This window comes from Magnolia sinica, chromosome 19 (assembly GCF_029962835.1).
Source record: "Magnolia sinica isolate HGM2019 chromosome 19, MsV1, whole genome shotgun sequence".
In the NCBI taxonomy this organism is placed as follows: domain Eukaryota; kingdom Viridiplantae; phylum Streptophyta; class Magnoliopsida; order Magnoliales; family Magnoliaceae; genus Magnolia; species Magnolia sinica.
Genome location: NC_080591.1, coordinates 14,443,445 through 14,465,963, shown reverse-complemented (window position 1 = coordinate 14,465,963; position 22,519 = coordinate 14,443,445). Strand labels below are relative to the sequence as shown.

The window sequence follows — 22,519 nt, the reverse complement described above, 5'->3', positions numbered from 1 at the left end:
TTGCAAGTCTAGAGCCCCTTGAAGAATATATCAGTAGCTTCTTGGTTTTCCTTCACCGGTGAGAGTGATGCACGGTACCCCCGCAAAGGACAGCCTTATCAGCTAAGGAGATGAAAGGCTTTGCTCAGTTATTGACTAGGCTTCATTACTTTCACCCTTCCCCGACTTAAGCGGATTCTATGGTTTGGAAGGGTTCACCTTCTGGCACATTTTCAGTCAAGTCTTTCTACAGGATGCTCCGGGGTTCTTAACAGTATAGAAGGAAGGAGTATTTTTATGCCTTCTAGTTCTATGGGGCTCTACCTGGCTAGTGGGGTGAAAGCGAATTTTGACTATAGACAATCTTCAAAAGAGGTCTATGATACTCCCTAACATGTGTTTAATGTGCAAGAGCAACACAGAGTTGGTTGATCACCTCTTCATCCATTGCCCTGTCATGAGTCGAGTGTGGACTTACTTTCTTGTGTCTTTTGGGCCTGGCATAGCAACCCCATTCCTAAAGGGCAGCAAGCGGCAAGGCATCTCCTTCTACTAGCTATCTTATAGAACACATGGCGGGAACAAAATCATCGATGCTTTCTCAACAAACATGGTTCATGGGAAGAAATTTTCTGGTAATCTAAGTGAGATGTCTTAGATTGGGTATTTGTGGTTTAAAATGTTGTCATTGATAAACTTTTAGTTATGCTTGGTTGTAAATTTTGGGTCCTATTTTCAGTTGTAATCCTGGGTGTATTCCTTTGCTGTTTTGACTTTTATCTTAACAGTTTCTCAATAAAGTCTACTCATTAATCTTCTTTTTTTTAAAATGCATGTGGAATAAGCAAACCTTACCACTTGTTATCTCTCTTTCTGAGAACCCAGATCCTCCGCAATGTCTATGGAATGAGTTTATTCTACAAATCTTGCATGTGAGGCCCACCATGATTTTTTTTTCCTGGCATCTAATCTGTCTAGAATTATTTTCCCACAATCAGATTGAGACACGAGAAAAAAAAAAAGGCCAACCATTTTGTGGGTCATCAAGTGCTTCAATGGTTTCTACGCTTGTACATTTTTTATATGGTGTGGGCCATGTGGCCCACCATGTTGTTTCTGCCTGATCCAACCTAATCATCAAGTGAGCAAAACAATGATGATGGTATTTTCAGAAAACCAGCAATATAGCCAAAAACCTCCAAATTCACATGGTGGCCCATGCGATGGTTGGATTAGTCTGCCCAAATTTATTGGTGGACCACCCACTTGGATGGTTTCAATGCTACATACACCTCAATGGGCCACACCTGCAACACATGTACAAAAAAGATTATTTACAAACAATGCAGGGAACCATCCAAACCTTACCCTTATTGTTTCCTTGGGAGAAAGAAAGAAGGGAAGCAATGAGATGGCACAACCCTTACCCTCATCATAGAGCAAGAAGCAAGAACCGGAATCAAGGTATTCCACAACAGGAACATTGGCCGTAACAGCCACCACCATTACTATTATGATACGGGCCATAATGGTCGTTACGAGCTTAAGAAAAATAAACTGTTTCGGCCCCATTAACGGCCATGACAACCATTACAGCCCCATAATATGTAACGTTATCACCATTACTATTACATAATGGCCATTACACAACCTTTTTGGATGATTTGACCAGAATATGGTGGAGCAATATTGCTACATTACACATAAAGGGTTATTTTTCAATAGGATTGTCCATCAGGGGACCCAATATGGATAGAAATTAAATTCAAAGATAGGCATAAATTGGATGATTCTAGCCATCTAAACAGTGGCCTTCAAATTGACGTTGTAAAAGAAAATTAGTTAAAGGTCAACATTACATCTTGAAAGAGAGAAAAAAAAAAAAAGAAAAAAGAAAAAAAGAAGTAATGACTGTCTATAGTCTTTTCTTTATTATGATTTTTGAAAGATTATCCATCCATAATGAGGTCCAATAGCTGAACAGTTCATATTGATGGATATCCTGGCCACGTGCAATTTAGTAAGATGGCTCCACCATATCCCTGTTTTTTCAGTTCTACTGTTTCTCTCCCGGTGCTAATTGAGTTCCGTGGGTATAATTGGATTTAGAAGGCATATTAACGTAAGTTTGCGGTTTACCTTAAACAGCAGGGGTAAGCAGGATTATTTAGTAAATTTGGGGGGACTGGAATGAAAACAAGAGAAAGAGGCTGTTGGGGGGGAAAACAACACCATAGGGGTTTTTGGTCCTTATACCTAAAAAATATGGAGTTAATAAATTCAGCAAAACACAGTAGCATGTAACAGTTGAAAAGATTCTGCCATGTTAAGTTGTACATGGTAGCAAAAAGATATTGGACTGATATGCTAACCTTTACAAGTGATCCATGCACTTCTTTTACAGTTTCTTCTTTCTGACACAAATCTGGAAAGTCAGTAAAAGCAATTCCTTGCTTATTAGCCCAATCTTCTATGGTGTGTGGTGAAGGAACCACAAGAGCCACACAGTAACTGTGAAATGGATCAGCATGTAGCATGATATTGTCAACGTAAGAGCTCACAATGAGAGCGGCCTCTACCTGCAAGATAAAGGTTAGTTTACAATAAAATAATAAGATGAAAATAAACACCTACCAATTTATAATAACGTAACTTTTCAAACACTGAGAGGGTATTGTGTTATGGACAGATGTCCTAAATCTGTCTGTTGGTCTGTCGACGACATCGACAGGGTTTCAATGACATCGAAGCCAGTCGTCGATGACATCGAAGGTTGCTCGATGCCATCGATAATTGTCAAAATTTTCACCCCTGGTCGCTGGACAGTTTTGGTCCGTTTTCGATGACATCGATGGACCTTCGATGACATCGAAGATTTTACGCAGATTTTCTACGGAAACGCAGATTTTGCGATTTTTGTTTCCTATTCCGATTCTACTTCTTTCTAAACTTATATAAAGGGGTGTATGCGGGATTGGGAGGTATTCTAAGGCTTTTTAAAGGAGTTCCAAGGGTTTCTAAAAGGATTTTAGGGTTTCTAAATGGTGTAGCAAGGGTGAGATTCGAGGTTGTTCAAATCGGGTAAGTCTTCTCTCTTTGTAATTTTTATTTTCATAGTGGAGATCTGTCGCTTTGTGCCGTAGTTTTTTCCCGCAAGGGTTTTCCACGTTAAATCTGTGTTCTCTTGTGTGTGCTTGGTGTCATTGGATTGTTATCCTAGATCTAGATCTGTGTGATTCCGTAGTACAAATCCCTAACAAGTGGTATCAGAGCAATCGTTGGGGCACAGATCTGAATCTGCAAGATTAGTAATAATGGGAAGCATTAGGTATGAGATTGAGAAGTACTCAGGGAAAAATAATTTTGAGTTATGGAAGATCAAGATGATGAGTTCCTTAATCAAGCAAGGCAAAGATGGTGCTCTTGAGGAGCGAAAGTCTACTATGACTGATGATGAATGAAATACTCTTGATAAGAAGGCATTATCATCGATCCGTTTATATCTCACGGATGAGGTTCTCTACAACGTCATGAAAGAGAAAACTGCGGCTAAGTTATGGGCGAAGTTAGAGGATGTCTATGCGAAAAAATCCTCGGAAAATCGCCTACACTTGAAGCGGCAATGGTATAACTTCAAGATGGCAGAGGGTGGAGATCTGGAGGCTTACATTAGCAACTTTAATAAATTAGTTTGCAAATTGTTGGATATAGAGGAAGTGATGAAAGATGAAGAACAAGCATGTATGTTGCTGAATTCTCTTCCGGCGTCGAATGAGTCATTCAAGGACACTGTGTGCAGCACGAATAAAACCCTGAGTGTCGACACCATTATCTCAGCCCTTCAAGGGAAGGCTATGAGAAAGCTAAACGGCGACATGGGGACATCTTTTGATGCACTGTTTCCAAGGGGTAGGAATTCTAAACAAGGTACGAGTTCTTCGTGTTCTAGATCCAAATCCAAGGGCAAGGGCAAAGGAAAGGTAAAGTGCTAGAATTATGGGAAGGAAGGACATGTGAAGAAGGATTGTGAAAATCCTAAATCGAAGAGAGAAGATTCTGAGGCTTCATACAGGGAGGCCAATGCTACCACGTCTGATGGATCGAGTGGATGTGATGGTAATGTTTTGTCTGTATCTATTATCAGGCGGCCATACAATGATCATAAGGACGAGTGGATGCTAGACACAGGAGCATCTTTTCACATGACTCCTCATCAGAGTTGGTTTACCAGCTACAGGGAGTGCGATAGTTGACAGGTATTTATGGGCATTGACGTTGCCTGTAATGTTGTGGCTGTTGGTTCGGTGCGCATCAAGATGTTTGATGGGGTGGAGCGTACCCTGACTGATATCAGGCACGTTCCTGATTTAAAGAAGAATCTGATTTCTCTTGGCATACTTGAGGCAATGGGCTGCAAGTTCACAAGTATTGATGGTGCTCTTAAGGTATCTAAGGGGGCATGTATAATCATGAAAGCACAACGACTCAGTAACTTGTACAGTTTGATCGGGAGGGAGCACTTCAAAAGGTGGAGCTGCAGTGGATGTAGCAGATTTCACCTCTGCACGTGTGTGACATGTTGGGCATGGCCACATGAGCGGGCAGGGCAGGAAGGCTGAGATGTGCGGACAGAGATATAGAGCAGGTGGAGCAGCCACCTGTGAGAAGAATCATACGGCATGATCGCAGGATATCGGCGAGGAACATGGATGACTCCAATATCGCAGGGGATTCATCTTCTATTCAGATAGCTCTAGGTGAGCCTGATGCTGAGAAGTGGAAGGTGACTATGGGCAATATGATGGATTCGCTGTACCAGACCGACATATGGGAGTGGGTAGAGCTTCTAGTGGGCCGGAGAGCGGTTGGATGCAGGTGGATCTTCAGGAGGATAAAGCATAGATACAAGGCGAGGTTGGTAGCAAAGAGTTATGCTCAGAGAGAAGGGATCAGCTTCTCAGAGATAATTTGCACCGACGGTATAGCAGGTGTCTATTAGATCCGTGATTGGCGTTGGTTGGCCAATGTGATATTGAGCTGGAAGGATGAGTGTGGAGTCTGCACTTTTGCAAGGGAAAGTGAAGAGCAGATCTACATGAAGCAACCAGAGCGGTTCGAAGTTGAAGGGGCTAAGAAAAGACTTTGCAGGAAGTCGTGATTCGACCTGTCGCCTAGGCAGTGGTTTGATTCCTTCATGATGAGTCAGGAATTGATGACATGTAAATCGCCAATTATAACATGTCTGAAATCAATATACTGAAGACTCAGTAAGTAGGACATTCAGAATAAAGGATCGGGGGGCTGCAAAGATGGTTCTCGGCATTGAGACTGAAGAAGGAGTGGGCTTTGGTAATCACAGGAGGAATACCTTGTGTGTAGGTATTGATCAAGGATGTTATGGGCCAGGTAAAGCCGGAGAGTGTTCCCTACGCGTCTCTCCTCAAGTTTTCCTCAGGACATGTCCCAAAACAGATGAGGAAAAGTGGGATATCTCATGAGCCTTATTCGAATGCGGTTGGCAGTGTATGCCATGGTCTGGATTAGACCGGTTATTTCACAGGCTATCAATGTTGTGAGCAAGTACCCCGGCAAGCAATATTGGGTAGTGGTGAGATGGTAAGAAGACTACGTCTTTCCTTGTGAAAAGACAAGAGGAAAGATGGTTGGGCATGTGGATTCTGATCCAACAGACATGCTCTCTTAGATCGTTCCTGTAGAGAAGTTCAAGGTCTGTAAAACTTCTCTGGGTTCGGCGATGGCGTAAAAGGAAGACGGAGTGTGCAAGAGAAGCTACGATGTGATGCAGAGATAAAAGAAGAGGACAAGAATCTACACGGATGAAGATTGAAGACATGGTGGAGATTGTTATGGACAGATGTCTTAAATCTGTCCGTTGTTCTGTCGATGACATCGAAGCCAGTCGTCGATGACATCGAAGGTTGCTCGATGCCATCGATAATTGTCGAATTTGTATGCGGGATTATGAGGTATTCTAAGGCTTTCCAAAGGAGTTCCAAGGGTTCCTAAAAGGATTTTAGGGTTTCTAAAGGGTGTAGCAAGGGTGAGATTCGAGGTTGTTTAAATCGGGTAAGTCCTCTCTATTTGTAATTTTTATTTTCATAGTGGAGATCTGTCGCTTTGTGCCGTGGTTTTTTCCCGCAAGGGTTTTCCACGTTAAATCTGTGTTCTCTTGTGTGTGCTTGGTGTCATTAGATTGCTATCCTAGATCTAGATCTGTGTGATTCCGCAGTACAAATCCCCAACATATTGGACATGGACTTCTAGAAGCTCAACCATAGACATGTTCACATAAATATATGAAAATATTTACACATTAATAGAATAATGCCATTATTTGTGATCAATGTTGTCAAAATCGTGTGATTTGCAATATGAATCATACGATCAATATCTTATTGTACACCACATGATATGAATCACAGGTTCAAATTGCAAATCCCAAAAATTCGTAACTGAATAGAATGAATCGTATCAACTAGTACGATTGTTATATCGAATCATACAAATCATAAGATAAATGTGGACTGTAAATGGAACCCAATATATAAAAATCAATTTTTCGTTTGTTAAATGTTCTTCTCCTTCCTTTTAAACCTTTTGCTGCAAAACAGGAAAAAGGCCCTTTTGCAGTAAAAATCCTCATTTTTTGTCTTTAGAGAGATGGGGATTCTGGTATTCAAAAACCATGAACAATGACATTGCATTTCTTTGGTCAATATAATTGAATGCCACTTTTTCCAACGTGTTACTACGTTCATAAAGGTAATATTGTTAAAGTGCTTATATGCTGTTAAGGTAAAGTTTTGAATACAAAATATAAAAGGAAAGACAAGAATCCTTTAACATTATCGTGATATACATACCTTATACAAGTTCTCAATCAGCAATACCATGAGATGTATCAATGTTCACGGTGCACATTGATGGGAAATGGATGATTGACGAGTTCTTAATTTTTTTCTGGTGTATTTATAGTTTTAGATATTTTCAATGTTTTATGAAAATCAGAAAGAATCTTATGATTTGCAATTTGGTAGTACAATTCAAGCCTACTAAGATTTGCAATACGGTAACGATTTTGACAACCTTGTTTATGATAAAGATTCCTTAAGATAAACAACATCAACAACAACAACAACAATAGCTCAATCTAATCATGAACCATGCTCTGATTTGAGTCTCAATGAGTATAAGATGTTTGTACTATATTTATTACTTTCACACTTAGCTTGTTTGGCACTGAATGCTCAGACCTTAACTGTTTGCCAACTCACATTTCAGGTAACATGCAATAGCTAAGCAAAAGTTCAGAGGTAAGCATGATCGAGTTGGCATGTATTTTCAGAGAAGTAAAAAAGATATTAAAGAAAAAGATCAGGTTGGCATCTAAGCAGTCTTCAGTAAGGAGGTACCAGTGAGCTCCCTGCTATTCTTTGCAGACAACTACTTGAGCAAATCCTTTCCACTTATTGATCTGACGGTGGAAAGTGTATACCTCATAACCAACTTAGATGCCTGAGTTTTCACTTTATATGAGGGAAGTCCATGCATGTGTGTGTGCGTGCACGCATGAGGAATTAGTACAAGCCGGGGCCATGTTCTATGCGAGGGATGTCGGTGCCATCCCCTGCCTTGGCCAATTCTAGAGCCCATCTAAAAGAAGGTTGATGTCTGGTGGATAGCCAATCATAAAACTTTTCATAATCTATCATTTGAAGCCGACCCAAATTTTCTAGAATTAAGAATAAGATGATGATGAGGAGTAATAACAATAATAAACCTAAAAAATTAATTATTTGTACATAAAAATCCCAAAAATAAATATTAATGTCCCATGACTTGTGTCCAGGGGTGCCAGACACATGGCTATGTTTGCGCCTTTGTGTTTTTTTTTTTTTTTTTTTTTGTTTTTCTTTTGAGGGATATGTTTGTGCATGTTAACATGGCAATATTTCTAAATAGTGTCATATCCTAGTTACATAGATGTACAAGACTCATACCTTTCCAAGAGAAACGTATTCCCCATGTTGAAGCTTGACTATATCTTTTTTACGGTCAATGATTTCAAGGCAACCATCTGAGTGAAATCGCCCAATGTCACCAGTGTAAAACCACCGCATTCCTTTCTCATCGACCTTTTCTCATCAAGACATTACCATTTATAGTGAGTACGCCATTATCAATAAGCAACAAATAGTCAAAATTTTCAGAAATAATCCCACCTTATATACTTCACTTGTTTTTACTTCATTCTTGAAATATCCTACTGTAACATTTGGACCGCCAATAACTATTTCCCCTCGCGGCATTGGTGTATCCTTATTTAGATATCCACCTTCAGGCCAATCAATCAACTGAATGAAAAAGAATCCATATTAATATGAGAGTACTTTATGCTAAACAGGAATGAGTAATGCATGAGTAACGACTAACACATCAGATGACAAATAGAGATTTCATGACTTGCTCAGAAAATATGAAAGGTGGAGATGAACTCCTGCAATTGACAAATCTATTCCTACAACTTGATTTGTGTACAATGTTCATTTTTTAACATGAATTATATTTGAAAATGGCCATGATGCACTATATACAATTCACAAGGATAGGTTTTGTAGTTGGTAAACAAGAGGAAATAGTTGTAAGCTATGTAGATGATGATTAAGTTGAAGAAAGAAATGCATCGCAAGGCCCAGAAAGTAGTGGTACTCAAACACTTCCAACCATCTAAAACAGCACAACAATGACATGACAATAGGATTGTGTTCATGAATGATGATATATCATGCATTGAAGCATAATGGTATAAGATAACTGCAGCAAATTCATCTTTCAAATATAAGAGCTAAATGTGAACATTATCGATGTGACAAAAAAAGGACACCGCTTAAGCCAACTTTTTTTTTTTAAAGATGACAAATTCATTAAACAAGAGCAAAAGGGCTTTACAACAGAAACCCTGCAGGGGTGGACTGGCGACCCCCTCGTCACCCCACGCTGCAAAGGAAGCAAAAAGCAGAAAGAAAAGGAAATCAGAAGACCTATACGCGACAAAAAGGGACCACCAACAAAAAAAAAAAAAAAAAAAAAGAGGCCTCAGCTCAGGAGAAGATATACCCAGTCCCTCATAAGCAATTGGAATGAGATCCCAGTGCACTATAGTAAAGTCAAAGCCCACTCAACTGCGAGGAGGTTGTTGCAAATGAGAACAAATTCCAAGGGGGCTGCTTTGCCATCAAAGATTCTAGCATTTCTTTCTTTCCCAGTCATCCATGAGATAGCAAAAGGGATCAGCTCCCACATAACTTTGCCTTGCCTCAAGAAACAAGCCGGTCAACCAACCCGCTATAACTTCAAGCATTGACTCATTCATAACCCATTTGATTCCAAAACCGAGGCCAGACTGCCACAGCCACCAAGCAGTGAAGACATGATTACCAAAATCCTCATCTTTTCGCCTGTAAGACTTTAAGCCCATTAGGAAAGCCAGCTGCCGACAATGTGAAATCTTCCACCAACGACGACGATGACGATGACCATCGAAGATCAGCACCAGTCAGAAATCTGCATATGTGAAAATGAAGAACCGCCTACAACGATTTTGATCGAATCCAGGAAAAGGACTAAAGAAAATGACAATGAGATTCAAAAGGGGAAGAAAATAGAAGAATGGATCCAGGTACGAAACAAAAAGCAAGATCGAAGAAAGGAATCCAACAGATACGATTCCCTTCCTACGATCTTTGTTAAGGGATATCCTTCAGGCTGGTTTCCTTTAAACCTTGAAAAGGTTTTTGGGAGAGCAGGGGTAGTCATGGACGTGACAATGCCCAGAGACAAAAAGAGCGGCCAATACAGGGGATTTGCACTCATCAGGATGAGTTCCGAGGAAGAACTATGCAGAACGGTAGAAATGCTTCACAGACAGAACTTTGGAGGAGACAAGCTGCTTGTGCAACAAGAGCATTTTGGGCAGGAGAGAAACCAAATAAAGGGCATAATCTCAGCGAAATCGGACCATCGATCCTCTCCGGTTTCAGATAAATCGGACCACCGATCCGCACCGGCTCCAAATGTTGCCACTCAATCGAACACCTCATATCGGGACGCAAACTCAAGTCAGGAAACAACCTAATCTTCTGAAAGAGTCGGAAATCACAGGAGGAAGGAAAAAGGAACCAATGCATCCAAAGGAACCATACTCGATTTCCATCAGTAAAGAGCGAATTGAACAATCTAAGAAGGATTTGCAGGATTCGGTGGTTATCAAAACGAGAGATGGGGTGCCGATATCTCAGATTAGGACATGGATTGATGGATTTTGTAAAATCCGAGCCTCTCAATTCTCAATCAAACCCATTGGATACAACGAGCTTTGGGTTAAACTAACGCCACGGCTGAACCCGGATATTCTTATCATGGCAGAAGAAATACACAACAACAGGCCTGTAAGCTCAATTTTAAGCTGGGAGGAATTCTCTATTTTTCGCTTTCAGGACGTTTGGGTTCTTATTTGGGGGATACCCCTTGAACTCTGGTATGACGAGTTCTTCATCACAGTGGCTAAACTCTTGGGTCCGTTAATAGAACTGGATCAAAAAACCAAGATCGGAGAGGAAGTGGCGGTCACCAGAATGAGGGAGAGAAGGAAGAAAGGTGACCCTTTTCCATCCCAGATCCAGGTGAAAGTAGAAGACAGGGAGATTTTCCTCCCTATTCAGCGAGAGGATAATCGGTCTCCATACCCGAGGTGGGGCGACTTATGGCGTGCTAAAGAACCTTCGATCGCTTCCAGAAGAACAGGACCTACCGAAACGGAGCATGGAGAAGCTCCGTTACAGTACTCTCGCAGAACACCAGACACAGCTACAGCCATCTCTCAGGACGCATTTATTGTAGCAGTCAGTAACAGGCTTCCCTGTCAGATACGTGGCGACGAGAAATCCACTCCGTTTGAAAAAGCAAGCAATCTCGGACAGGTGGCAACCCCCTAGCAACTCGTGCGGTGAGTGTCTCAGACACTACCCCCGAGATAAATATCCATCGTCCATCGGACGACGTTGAGAGGGAGGTTGAGACGCATGGCATTATTCTATCGAACACTGCATCTCTCGAGGCAGGCGGACAGCTCAATGTTGCTGATCTCAATCCGGGTCTAGGACCCGAATCCATTAACACTTCGACTAGGCGGACAGTGGGGTCCTTACAACCGCTATAATAGACCCGAGGTATCGGATCCAGATGTTTCCGGGTCGATGTTATTAAACCCGAGGTTTTTCAATCTCAATCTCCCTGTTATATCTCACCCGGCTGCAGACAACAACCTCGTCTCGAACCCTTCAACCCCAACTGATGCCCTTATCATTCATCCAGCCTCTTACGGTGAATCCCTTCCATGCAACGATCACTACCAGTCGCAATAAATTCTTCCTCTATCCCTATCTAGTCCGAAGAAGATGATCCAACAAACTGACATCTCTGAGTTAGACCAAGGATCCTTCTGCTCCAAGAATCCGCCATCTCAGCCATCGGTACGATCCTCATCTCCATCGTCAGTTCGTGACTGGTCAGACCACGGTCTTCTCAACTTGTTCCAGGAGCACCCAGATTTAGAGGTCATCGAAGCAAAACCCCTACAGTCCTGTGCGGGAATTGGTCTGATTACAGTTGCAGACGTTTCTCAGCAGAAGATAAGTTCCGACAGAATAGACCTTATAGACAAGATCCACAATAAAAAAAATGGATAAGAGATGCTTTGGGATGTGTGGGCAGATCTCTCGAGATATCTTTTGGAGTCCGGAGGATTTTATAGCTCTATTCCAATGCGTAGAGTCCAGCGGAAGACCCCTTGCAGAACAAAAATCACCTAGAGGCCGCAGATTAACTCCTCGCAGCAACAGAGAACTACAAAGTTTACTATCAAGGCAAAGAAATCCAGAAACTCCATAGAAAAGGGTCTCCATACAGGGCGTTTGTGGAAGCTCCGTTTCTAAATGAAGCTAATTTCTTGGAATGTGAGGGGAGTGGGGTCCAAGCAGAAAAGAAGGGCTATTAAGGACACCTGCGTTAGATACAATCCTAATATTCTTTGTCTTCAGGAAACCAAGTGCAGCAACTTCGATGACCGTCTGATGGGCACCCTATGGAGGGCAGTAGATGTGAAATGGGTGGCGAAGAATTCAAACGGCAGTGCAGGCGGTATTCTAATAGCTTGGAAGTCGTCTATTTGGCAAGCCCAAAACAGTTGGATCGGCAATTTCTCGGTTTCGGTCATTCTTTAGCATATTTCTTTAGGTTTCATCTGTCTTTTCTCCTCTGTTTATGGGCCTACTCAGGATGGGAATAGGGGGTTATTCTAGAAAGAACTTTCAGCCTCCGGGCAGAAATTCACAGGAGCATGCTGTATAGCAAGGGACTTCAACATCACCATGAATGTTTATGAAAAATCTCACGGCAGATCTGTATCTCCAGCTATGAAATTGTTTTCTTCTTAGATCGAAGAAGAGGAATTCGTGGACCTTCCTCTTCAAGGGGCAAGATTTACCTAGTCAAATGGGAGAGCGGCCCCTACGATGAGTAGGTTGGACAGATTCCTAGTCTCTACAGATTGGATAGATCAATTCCCTCTAACTTCTCAATCAATTCTTCCTAGGATCACGTCTGACCACTGCCCCATTTCCCTTACAATGGACGAACAGAATTGGGGGCCAAAGCCCTTCCGTTTTGATTTATCGTGGCTAAAAATTATGGGGTTTGCAAAAAAGGTTGCCGATTGGTGGACAGGTTTCAAGGTAGAAGGCTCTGCAGATTTCAAGTTATCTTCGAAGTTAAAAATGTTGAAGAAAGAGATAAAACAATGGCACCGAACTGAGATTCAAAACAAGGATCAGGATTCAGAAGCGCTGATAGCTGAACTGTCAGCCATAGATGCACAAGCTAAAATAGACATTCTGTCTCCTGATACTCAGGCCAAAAGAGTGTAAGTGATTCAAGACATTGCCAATAGTAGCCTTCGAAAAGAAATATCTTGGAAACAAAAGGCTCGACTGAATTGGTTGAAGGAAGGTGATAGAAATATGCGATTTTTCCACACAATGGCAAGCATGCACGCGAGAAATAATAGAATCAGTAGCATTTTGGTCGATGGAGTTCGAATAGAAGATAAAGATGAGATAGTTGAGGAGATGATTTCTTATTTCAAGACCCTTCTCAAGGGAGAAGAGTGGTGCAGGCCCAAGCTAGATGGTATTCAGTTCAATACAATATCAGAGGAGGAGAGTATCTCTTGAAGATCCCTTCACTGGAGAAGAGATCAAAAGAGCCATCGACTCGCTAGGGGCTGAGAAAGCCCCAGGCCCGGACGACTTCTCGATCTCCTTCTTTCATCATTTTTGGGATGTCATCCAATCAGACGTGATGGAATGGTTCAAGGAATTTCACAATAGGAGTAGGATCTCTACCAGTCTAGGGGCTACCTTCATAGCCTTGATTCCAAAAATGACAGGTGTCGCATCCCCGAAAGACTTCAGACCCATTAGTTTATCGAGGGGTCCTCATAAGATTCTGGCTAAGGTTTTGGGTATGCGTCTAACTAAGGTTATTGGGAAGCTCGTATCAGCAATTAGAGTGCCTTCATAGCAGGTAGGCAGATTGTAGATGCAGCTCTCAGTGCTAATGAAGTTTTGGATGCTAGTGTTAGACCGGGTCGGAAGCATATCGTTTGTAAAGTAGACATCGACAAAGCATACGATCATGTAGACTGGGGTTTCTTGCAATACATGCTTCACAGTATGGGGTTTGGGGACAAATGGAGAGCCTGGATGAGAGAATGCACTGGATCAGCCCATTTTTCTATTTTATTAAATGGTTCTCCAAAAGGCTTCTTCAAAAGCACTAGAGGATTGAGATGGAGATCCTCTTTCTCCTTTCTTATTCCTAATTGTGGGGGAGGCTTTGTCTAGAATGCTCCTTAGAGGGCAAGAGGAGGGCATTCTAGGAGGGATTGAAATCAAAGGTCTGCAAAGGCCTATTACGCACATTCAATACGTGGACGACTCCTTAATTTTCTCTGATGCCTTGACTGAAAAGGTGGATAATCTCTGAACTACTATCTGTTGCTTCCAAGCGATCTCCGGTCTAAAGGTAAATTTGGTAAAATCCAAGTTCTTCGAGATTAACATGGAAACTGAGGAGGTAAAAAGTCTCGCTCAATCTTTTGGTTGCACCACCGACTCGCTGCCGTCTTCTTTTGTGGGTCTATCGTTATGCGTTGGTCCCTCTCCCAAAGCTCTATGGGACAAAGTTATTTTCAAAATTCAGTCATATCTGTCGAGATGGAAGAGCCGATATCTCTCGTTAGGTGGTCGTCTCACATTAATAAAAGTTGCTTTCTCCAACCTTCCGATATACTTCATGTCTCTTCTCAAATGTCCATCTCTAGTCAGAGAGTCCATTGATAAAGCGAGGCGGGATTTTCTATGGCAAGGTAAGGAATTAGGGAAGAAGTTCCACCTCCTAAAGTGGTCAGAGGTCTATCTTCACCTGTCAGATGGGGGAGCAGGGGTCAAAGATCTTAAAGCTATGAATCAAGCTCTCCTTGGTAAGTGGATTTGGCGGCTTGGGGCTGAAGAAGGAAGCCTCTGGAGCTCCATCATTAAAGGTAAATATGGTACGTCCCCTGGTGGCTGGTGGGTTAAAGAATCGCCATCCCATAAAGTTTCTCATATCTGGAAAGAAATCACGAAAATGAAAAGGCAAGTCATCCCTAATGTGGGATTTGTGCTTGGAAATGGCGCCAAAATTTGGTTCTGGGATGATATATGGATTGGAGATCAAATACTCAAAAATAGATTCCCCATCTCCTGTTCTATAGCCAATTCCAAAAAATCTTTCGTTGCTGACAATTTCTCGATAGTTGGTGGAAAATTTGTCTAGAATGTGACTTGCAGAAGAAGTCTCCAAGACTGGGAAATTCTGGAATTTACGGGCCTCCTCGAATGCCTCTACGCAGCAGCTCCCTCTCTCTCGTCAGAAGATAGCATTTTCTGGAAACCAAACAAATCGTCTCTCTTTTCAGTTCGATCCCTCTACAATCTGATGCACAAGCAGAATCCTAGCGTTTGGTTGGCTAGCAAGGAAAAAGAAAATCCTAACGGTGGATAATCTAAGGAAAAAGGGGATGGTCCTCCCTAATATATGCCTATGCTATATGAGGGCAGAAGAGTCGGTCGACCATCTGCTTCTCCATTGTCGTTTTGCTCAGTCCATTTGGGCTGAGATTATGCTCAGTTTTAACTTATCTTGGTGCTTCCCAGGCGAAGTGAATCAGTTCCTTCAAGCATGGCACGGGGTGCATCTAGGAAAAGACAAGACTATCATCTGGAGGACGTCAGTCCTTGCAGTCTGGTGGTCAGTTTGGGGAGAAAGGAATAGCAGATGCTTCAGGAATACTTCTAATATGGCTGGGGCAATAGCTACAAGGGCTAAGCGTTATATGATAGAGTGGGCCTCTAATGTCAAGGATCTTTATGGCCATGATTTTTTCTTTTTAGGCGTGTAACTGCGGACTGCTTTCTCAGCAGCCATTCTCTGTCTTTGTTTCTGCTTTTTTCTTTTAATGATATCCTTCATCTTTCAAAAAAAAATAAAAAAATCCTCATCTTTTCTGAATATGACGCACATGTTTAACATCAACACATTCCGCTTTTTAAGGTTATCAACAGTTAGGATTTTTTTAGTGACTGCAACCCCACACAAAAGCTTGCGCATGGGGAGGAATGGGGATCTTCCATATATAAGCACATGAGTGACAATCGCCACCCGATTCACAAAGCCTTTCCATTAAGGATTTAGAAGAGAAGGTGCTGCTTGAGGACCACTTCAACACCTTGTGATCCTCACACGAGACATCCAGCCTAATACCTTCTTTAGGATGCCAAGAGAGCAGCAAAATCTGTCAGTTCATCTTCATGCAAATTGCGCATCAATGGACATTTCACATCCTAATGCCGCCCACCACCTCAAAGCACTCACTGACCAAGGCATCGTTGTTCACAAGGAGGGGAAATAGTGATGGTAACAACATTGCAAGGCCAATCTCCTAACCACATATCCTTCCAGAAAAGGGCGTGGTTACCTCATCCCACCACAAATCTCATCCCTTCTTCAAATAAACAGTTCAATTTCCTCAGAATGGAGCGCAGATTAAGCTCATCAATTCTCCTGATCAGATTGACTACCCCAAACACCTTTGGACTTTGGTTTTGCCAAGAGTCCCTAAAAACCATCCCCAAATTAAGCCAATTTATAATAGCTATGGTATTATGTAGAAGTGAGAAGAAAATAGAAAACAGAAAGAAAAGGAGAGGGAGAAGAGAATGGAGAGAGAATACGTTAGAGTTGCACACACTTTCCCTCTTATTATATCATGTCAAAACACCAAAAATCCCAAAACTACCCCTTACAATATGACATTTTAATACTAAGTGAACTTAATTGACTAAATAAAGAGAAAGCAGGACTAAACCCAAGACTATGCGGATCATACCACTGTAACCACAATTCATCCAGGTGTATGGCCCACATTTATAGTCATTAACACTCCCCTCAAGCTAGAGCATAGATGTTGTCAATGCTTAGCTTGGAATAAATACGTACAGACTAACTGTGACCAAGAGCCTTGGTGAACAAATCAGCAAGTTGATCTTGAGACTGAACATACAGTGTAGAAATTTCACCACTAGAAACCTTCTCACATATGAAGTAACAGTCGACTTCAATATACTTAATTCTTTCATGATAAACTAAAATTGTTTGTAATATGGGAGGCTACTTGATTATCGTAAAATAGTTGCATTGATGTGCTCACTACAAAACCCATTTTCGACAATAGTTTCTTGTCCACACGAGCTCATAAGTGGTATGAGCCATCACCCTATATTATGCTTCAGCGCTTCATTGAACTAAAATGGTCTGCATTTTACTTCCACGTGGATAAAGTTTCTATCACAAATGTGCAGTACCTGGTAGTAAACAGCCTATTGGTTGGTTGTGACTTGACAACAACAGTCCCATAATTTAATTGGTTAATTTTGACTTAATATATACCTCATGTATAATTTTTTTAAGGTGTGGATTAGGTGAGGCAAGGGTAACAGCTTAGTGGGTGAGGCCCTAACTGTGGGGCCCACCCTAATGTATGTGTTGTATATCCATAATGCCATCCATCCATTTCGCCAGCTCATTTTAGGGCATGGTCACAAAAAAGAAGCATATACAAATCTTAGTTGGACCACAGCAAAGGAAACAATGGTCGTTGAACACCCACCATTTAAAAGTTCCCAGGGTCCACTCTAATGTTTATTTGACATCCAACTTGTGGAAAAGGTCACACAGACCTAGACAAAAGGGAAAACATAAATAGCAGGAGGTTGATCCAAAACTTTGTGGCCCCCAAGAAGTTTTTTATGTGGAAATTCAATCCCGACTGTGTGGTCCACCTAAGATTTTTATCTACTTCAGTTTTAGGACCATACCGTAAAATGGCAAAACTAATGGGTATTGTGGATCAGGGGTAGTACCTAATTGATGTCCCATTTCACCAAAGAAGAAATTGTTGTTACAGGGGTAACGGCCACTATGCCTTGTAATGACTATTATGGCCCCCAATAATGGGGGTTACATTTTGGAATTTCAACCCTACCCCGATTCAACCGCATATTATGTAACAGTCACAGCCGTTATGGGTATGTATCGGCCATTACGCCCATATCGTAACTGTTTTATTATACCCTGAGATAGAGCAAATCTATGAAGGGTGGAAGACAAACACTAGAAGGAAATAAATTTGGATATAAGATAGTTGGTACAAATATGCTTACCTTTCCTCAAGCAATATGAATATTAGATGAATCTATAGATATAGGTGGAGTTACTACATCAACAAGCTCGGAAGAAGATATAGTGGATGGCACATGATGGTTGGCAGTACTATCTCCCTGTTTTTGTCGTGAGTAGACATTGAGTAGGCAAGGCAAGAATGGACAAAGTAATGCAAGGAAATAGTCGGATAGTGTCTTTTTCAACAGGAATAGGCACAGGGACTGATGGTGAAGCTTCCAAGTCGAGATCCACTGTCATTTGAGAAGAATGGAGTAGACTTGAAAAAGGTAACATCCTACACAAATAAATTGTCTTTGAAGATAATGACTGTAACACATGTAACCCATTTGCATTCTAGAATACCCAAGAAAAATACATTTAACTACTCTTGGATCTAATTTAACATGGTCCAACTCCAACTGATGGAAAAAAGCATACATACCCGAAAACCTTGGGGGTATAAAGATAACAATGGAACGTCTAGAAACAAAACTGCTTAAGGCGACTGGCCCATTACGTAGAATTACATAAAATTATGTAGAAGTGAAAAGATATATAAAGGAGAAAGAAAAAGAGTTGGAGAAAGAATGGAAAGAATAAATTAGGGCTACATGCCCCTACTCACTCTTTTTTTTTTTTCAAAAGTACTCTCTCTCTCTCTCTCTCTCTCTCTCTCTCTCTCTCTCTCTCTCTCTCTCTCTCTCATATTAAGTCAAGAGAAAAAAAAAAATCCCCAAAACTACCCTCACTTACAATATGACATTTTTAATATTAAGTGGAGCTAATTGACTAAATAATGTGAAACAAGGGCTAAGCCCAAGGCTAGGTGGGCCACACCACTATACAACCCCTTATTTCATGCATCAGAGTAGGTCATACAGCTGTACACCCCACATCTACAGTAATTAACAATAGCCACTAAGCATATGATTTTTTTTTAAAGATCATGATAATTTTATTAAAAGGAATACGATGAATCCTCATAACAAGATACAAAGAGCACTAAAAAGATTTCTTAAAAAAATATTTTTAAAAAAAAAAAAAAACACAACAATGTGCAAAGGCCTTTAAACTCAAGGCCCATGCCATGACATCCAATCTTGCTCTCTTAAGCACCTCATCTGGAAGCTTACGCTAATTCCTGAAGCATCTATCTTTCTGCCCTGCCAAATCAACCACAAAACGGCGCGAATCGAGAGCCTTTGGAGGATCTTCTCTTTATCACCAAACCTTTCCCCATGCCATATTAGGAGAAATTGTCCGATGTACCCTAGGCCATAGCATCACCCATTCACATCAAAATAGATTGAAGAACAAATTCCACACTATGGTAAACCTGCAATAAAGGAATAAATGATCCATCGACTCCACCCCCTTAAGACACATCATGCATATTTTAGGAATGAACATCTTCCTTTTCAGTATGTTATCCACTGTAAGCACTTTCCCTTTGCCAGCCAACCAAGCAAATGCAATCACCCTTGTGTGTAAAAGATGTATAGTAATGACATGGTTGACAAGGATAATCAGGGATAACGGAGCTCCTTCCATTTAGTAAGCATTGATCTCCTCAACAATAGGGCTGTCACTGGACTAACCTAGCCATAAGGACTGTGGGGCACAGACTGACTCTAGCAAGGGTTGGACTGCACATCAGGAATGTTGGACTGGACTCGACAATAAATTAGGGAAAATAGATAAACACTATGAACCTAAGCCTAGGTTTGACAACTTCTCTTTTGAGGCTCCTGATCTGGCCTAAACCTGGGCCCAAACCCATTTATGCTGTCAAGGAGCAGGCTTGAGCCTGCATATAAGGCCCACGTTCCATGGCCAAAGCCTAATGTCAGGTTAAGCAAATAAACGGGCTGGCTTGCGACTTACCTAGGCCCATTCAAGACGCTGCACATTGACAGTTCAATCTAACAGCATCTGTTGAAGGGTTAGTTCATTGTCATATAATATCAAAAGTTTAAAATTCTGATGGCAAGTAAAATCCTTTTCCCATTTGGAAAAATATTTAAAATTTTCTGAGAGGCATTATTGAATTTCTTTTGGTAATAATCATCAATTGGAACAGAGAATGAAAAGGTTTTACCAATTTGAAAAGATTTCCTCACAAGAAATGTTAGAACGGTTTCATTGTTTCTTACCTTAATAAACGAGCAAGGAAGTGGAGCACCAACACGACCAACAGTTGTATCATCATGCTCAGAAAATGTCCCACCAGCACATGTCTCAGTTAGACCATATCCTTGCCCGATTGGAGCCCTGGAAATAAAGTTGGTTAGGCCACAATAGGACCACTAATCCAACTCCTAGATCGCTTTCTCATCATGGAATGTCACATATTATCGAAGCAGATATGGGAATTGTTATCAAATTTGTACAGTACATGAATCAAATGATTCTAATTAATCCATATGACTTTCAAACCAGGGTGTGGGTATGATTTATGATTCAAATTTATACGATTTTTTCAATTCAAGCAAAAAATGGTTGTTGGGGTTCATGATGGAAATCATGACTTAAAAAATTCAACTTCAACTAACTTCCCATAACAAAATGTTTTATATTTTTGTACAATAAGAAATACTCCCATTTTAACTTTTAGAGAGGTGGGGATGTTTGAAGGGTTATTGAAGATAAGGAAAGCATCATACACTTTAACTTGTCATTTGTATTTCGATTTTCATCTTTCTTTTGCATACATTAAGCAGGAGCATATCAATTTCTCTTTATGGAAGTTGAGTGCTAGTGGAAAATGCTTGAAGATTACTCAAGTTTATTAATAAATTCCAAAAACACTAAGGCGGGGTTTCATTGTGCTTTCCATCACAATTGTTCAACAGACGAGAACAAAATGATAAAATAGGGGTTTGTGACGCTTCAGCCAAAAACATGGGTGTTTATGTTGCTTCGTGTTTGCATGTCAACATATTTTTGCATTTATGGATCAATCTTTTTATCTGAAACCATGGTCTAAGATGCACGGTTTAATTGGCTGGAACATACTAATTATTTTATTTATACTATTCCCAAGGGTGTCAACAGGCCAGGTTGGCCCGAGGGACTTCAGGGTCGAGCCCGCCTCAAGATGGGGTATCAAGCCCGATGGTCGGGTTCTGGCCTAAAAGTCAAGCCCATTTCTCTCTCCTATTTTTAGGTATTAGGCTTGGGCTCGGGCCGGGCCCTGTATAAACATTCTAGGTCAAGCTCGAGTTGGACAATTTTGGCCCATCACGGGTCCGGGCCAGGTTTGGGTTTACGTTCAAGCCCGGGCCTAAATCGGGCCATTGTCACCCCTGCTATTCACAAGACAATGTTCATAGGAGTTACTAATTGATGCCTGTGGATGGAAAATGGGTGGACAAGCAATATCATATTTGTACTAGTCTTTTCTACATTGTCCTATATGTTTTTGGTTTCTAAATTTTCTACAAATCAAATGCTCGCAGAAATAAGATTTCTAGTTTGATTATTGATGGGTCAAGATAGTCAGACAAAGGTAAGATTTGTGATTCCATTGTCTTTCAACAAAAATATGTTGCCTAGTGAGCAGGTTGTATAATCTTCAGTTTAACAAGCTTTCCTCTAACGAAGCATTTTTTCTTGAAAACCCAATATCAGAGGATGAAGTGGTCACTACTTTACACTCGATGTGTGGGGATAAGGCTCCTGGCCCTAACGGATGTCTCTTCTTTATTAAAAAAGATGTAATGGAGTTTGTTGTGGAATTTTTTAAGCGAGGGTGGCTATCGAGAGAGCTTAGGGCTTCTTTTATAGCTCATATACCCAAAGTGGAGGGGGTCAAACACTTAAAAGATTTCAAGCCAATTAACCTCATAGGGGGCCCATACAAGCTTTTGGCAAAGATTCTTACTACCATGTTCAAGGAGGTTCTATCCAAGGTCATATTGGCTAATCAAGGCACCTTTATGACAGGAAGACAGATATTGGACAGTGCATTCGTGGCTCATGAATAAATTGATTCTAGGTACGGGGAAAAGAGATGCAGGTTGGCCTGCAAGCTTGATATAGAGAATGCTTATAATCATGTAGACAAGGAGTTTTTGGACTATATGCTAGAAAGACTAGGCTATGGCCAAAAGTGGAGAGAGTGGATCAATTATCATGTGCAGTTTACCTTCTCCATCATGATCGATGGGTCTCTTAAAGGGTTCTTCAAGACATCAAGAGGTCTCAGGTCAGGAGATCCCTTGTCTCCTTGTTTGTTCTTATCGCAGAAGCCCTTGGTATGATGCTTCGCAAAGATGCGATGAACGGGCTTTTCAATGGTTTTAAAGCGTCAGCGAAGGCAGAGTGTGTTAAGTGTGTTAGCCATTTGCAGTACGCTGATGACACGCTGCATTTTAGTGTTGCAAAGGCAGTGTCAGTTGATAATCTTCGGAAATCAATGGTGTGCTTTGAAGCTATTTTTGGATTAAAGATTATTGTGGCAAAAGTCTAAAATGCTCGAGATGCATGTTGGGGATGAGGACCTTATTCGCTTTCCAAGTATTTTCGTATGCAAGCCCGAATTTTTCCTTTCGACGTACTTAGGGTTGCCACTTTGCATCGGAAAGCTAATCAAGCACCTTTGGGAAGGGATCATTGAGAGAATTAAGAGGAAATTGGC

The 22,519-nt window shown here is 41.1% G+C and overlaps 1 protein-coding gene across 1 annotated transcript in view; it reads right to left on the bottom strand.

Annotated features, from left to right (window-relative positions):
• Nucleotides 1-22,519, bottom strand: part of LOC131234392 (long chain acyl-CoA synthetase 9, chloroplastic) — a 40,117-nt gene that overhangs the window by 3,927 nt on the left and 13,671 nt on the right. Inside the window, exons 8-11 of the mRNA XM_058231231.1 lie at nt 20,034-20,151; nt 8,223-8,354; nt 8,001-8,135; nt 2,352-2,558 (exon numbers count right to left, since the gene is read on the bottom strand). Of these exons, the coding sequence (XP_058087214.1) occupies nt 2,352-2,558; nt 8,001-8,135; nt 8,223-8,354; nt 20,034-20,151 (592 nt within the window). The remainder of the gene's footprint in view (nt 1-2,351; nt 2,559-8,000; nt 8,136-8,222; nt 8,355-20,033; nt 20,152-22,519) is intronic.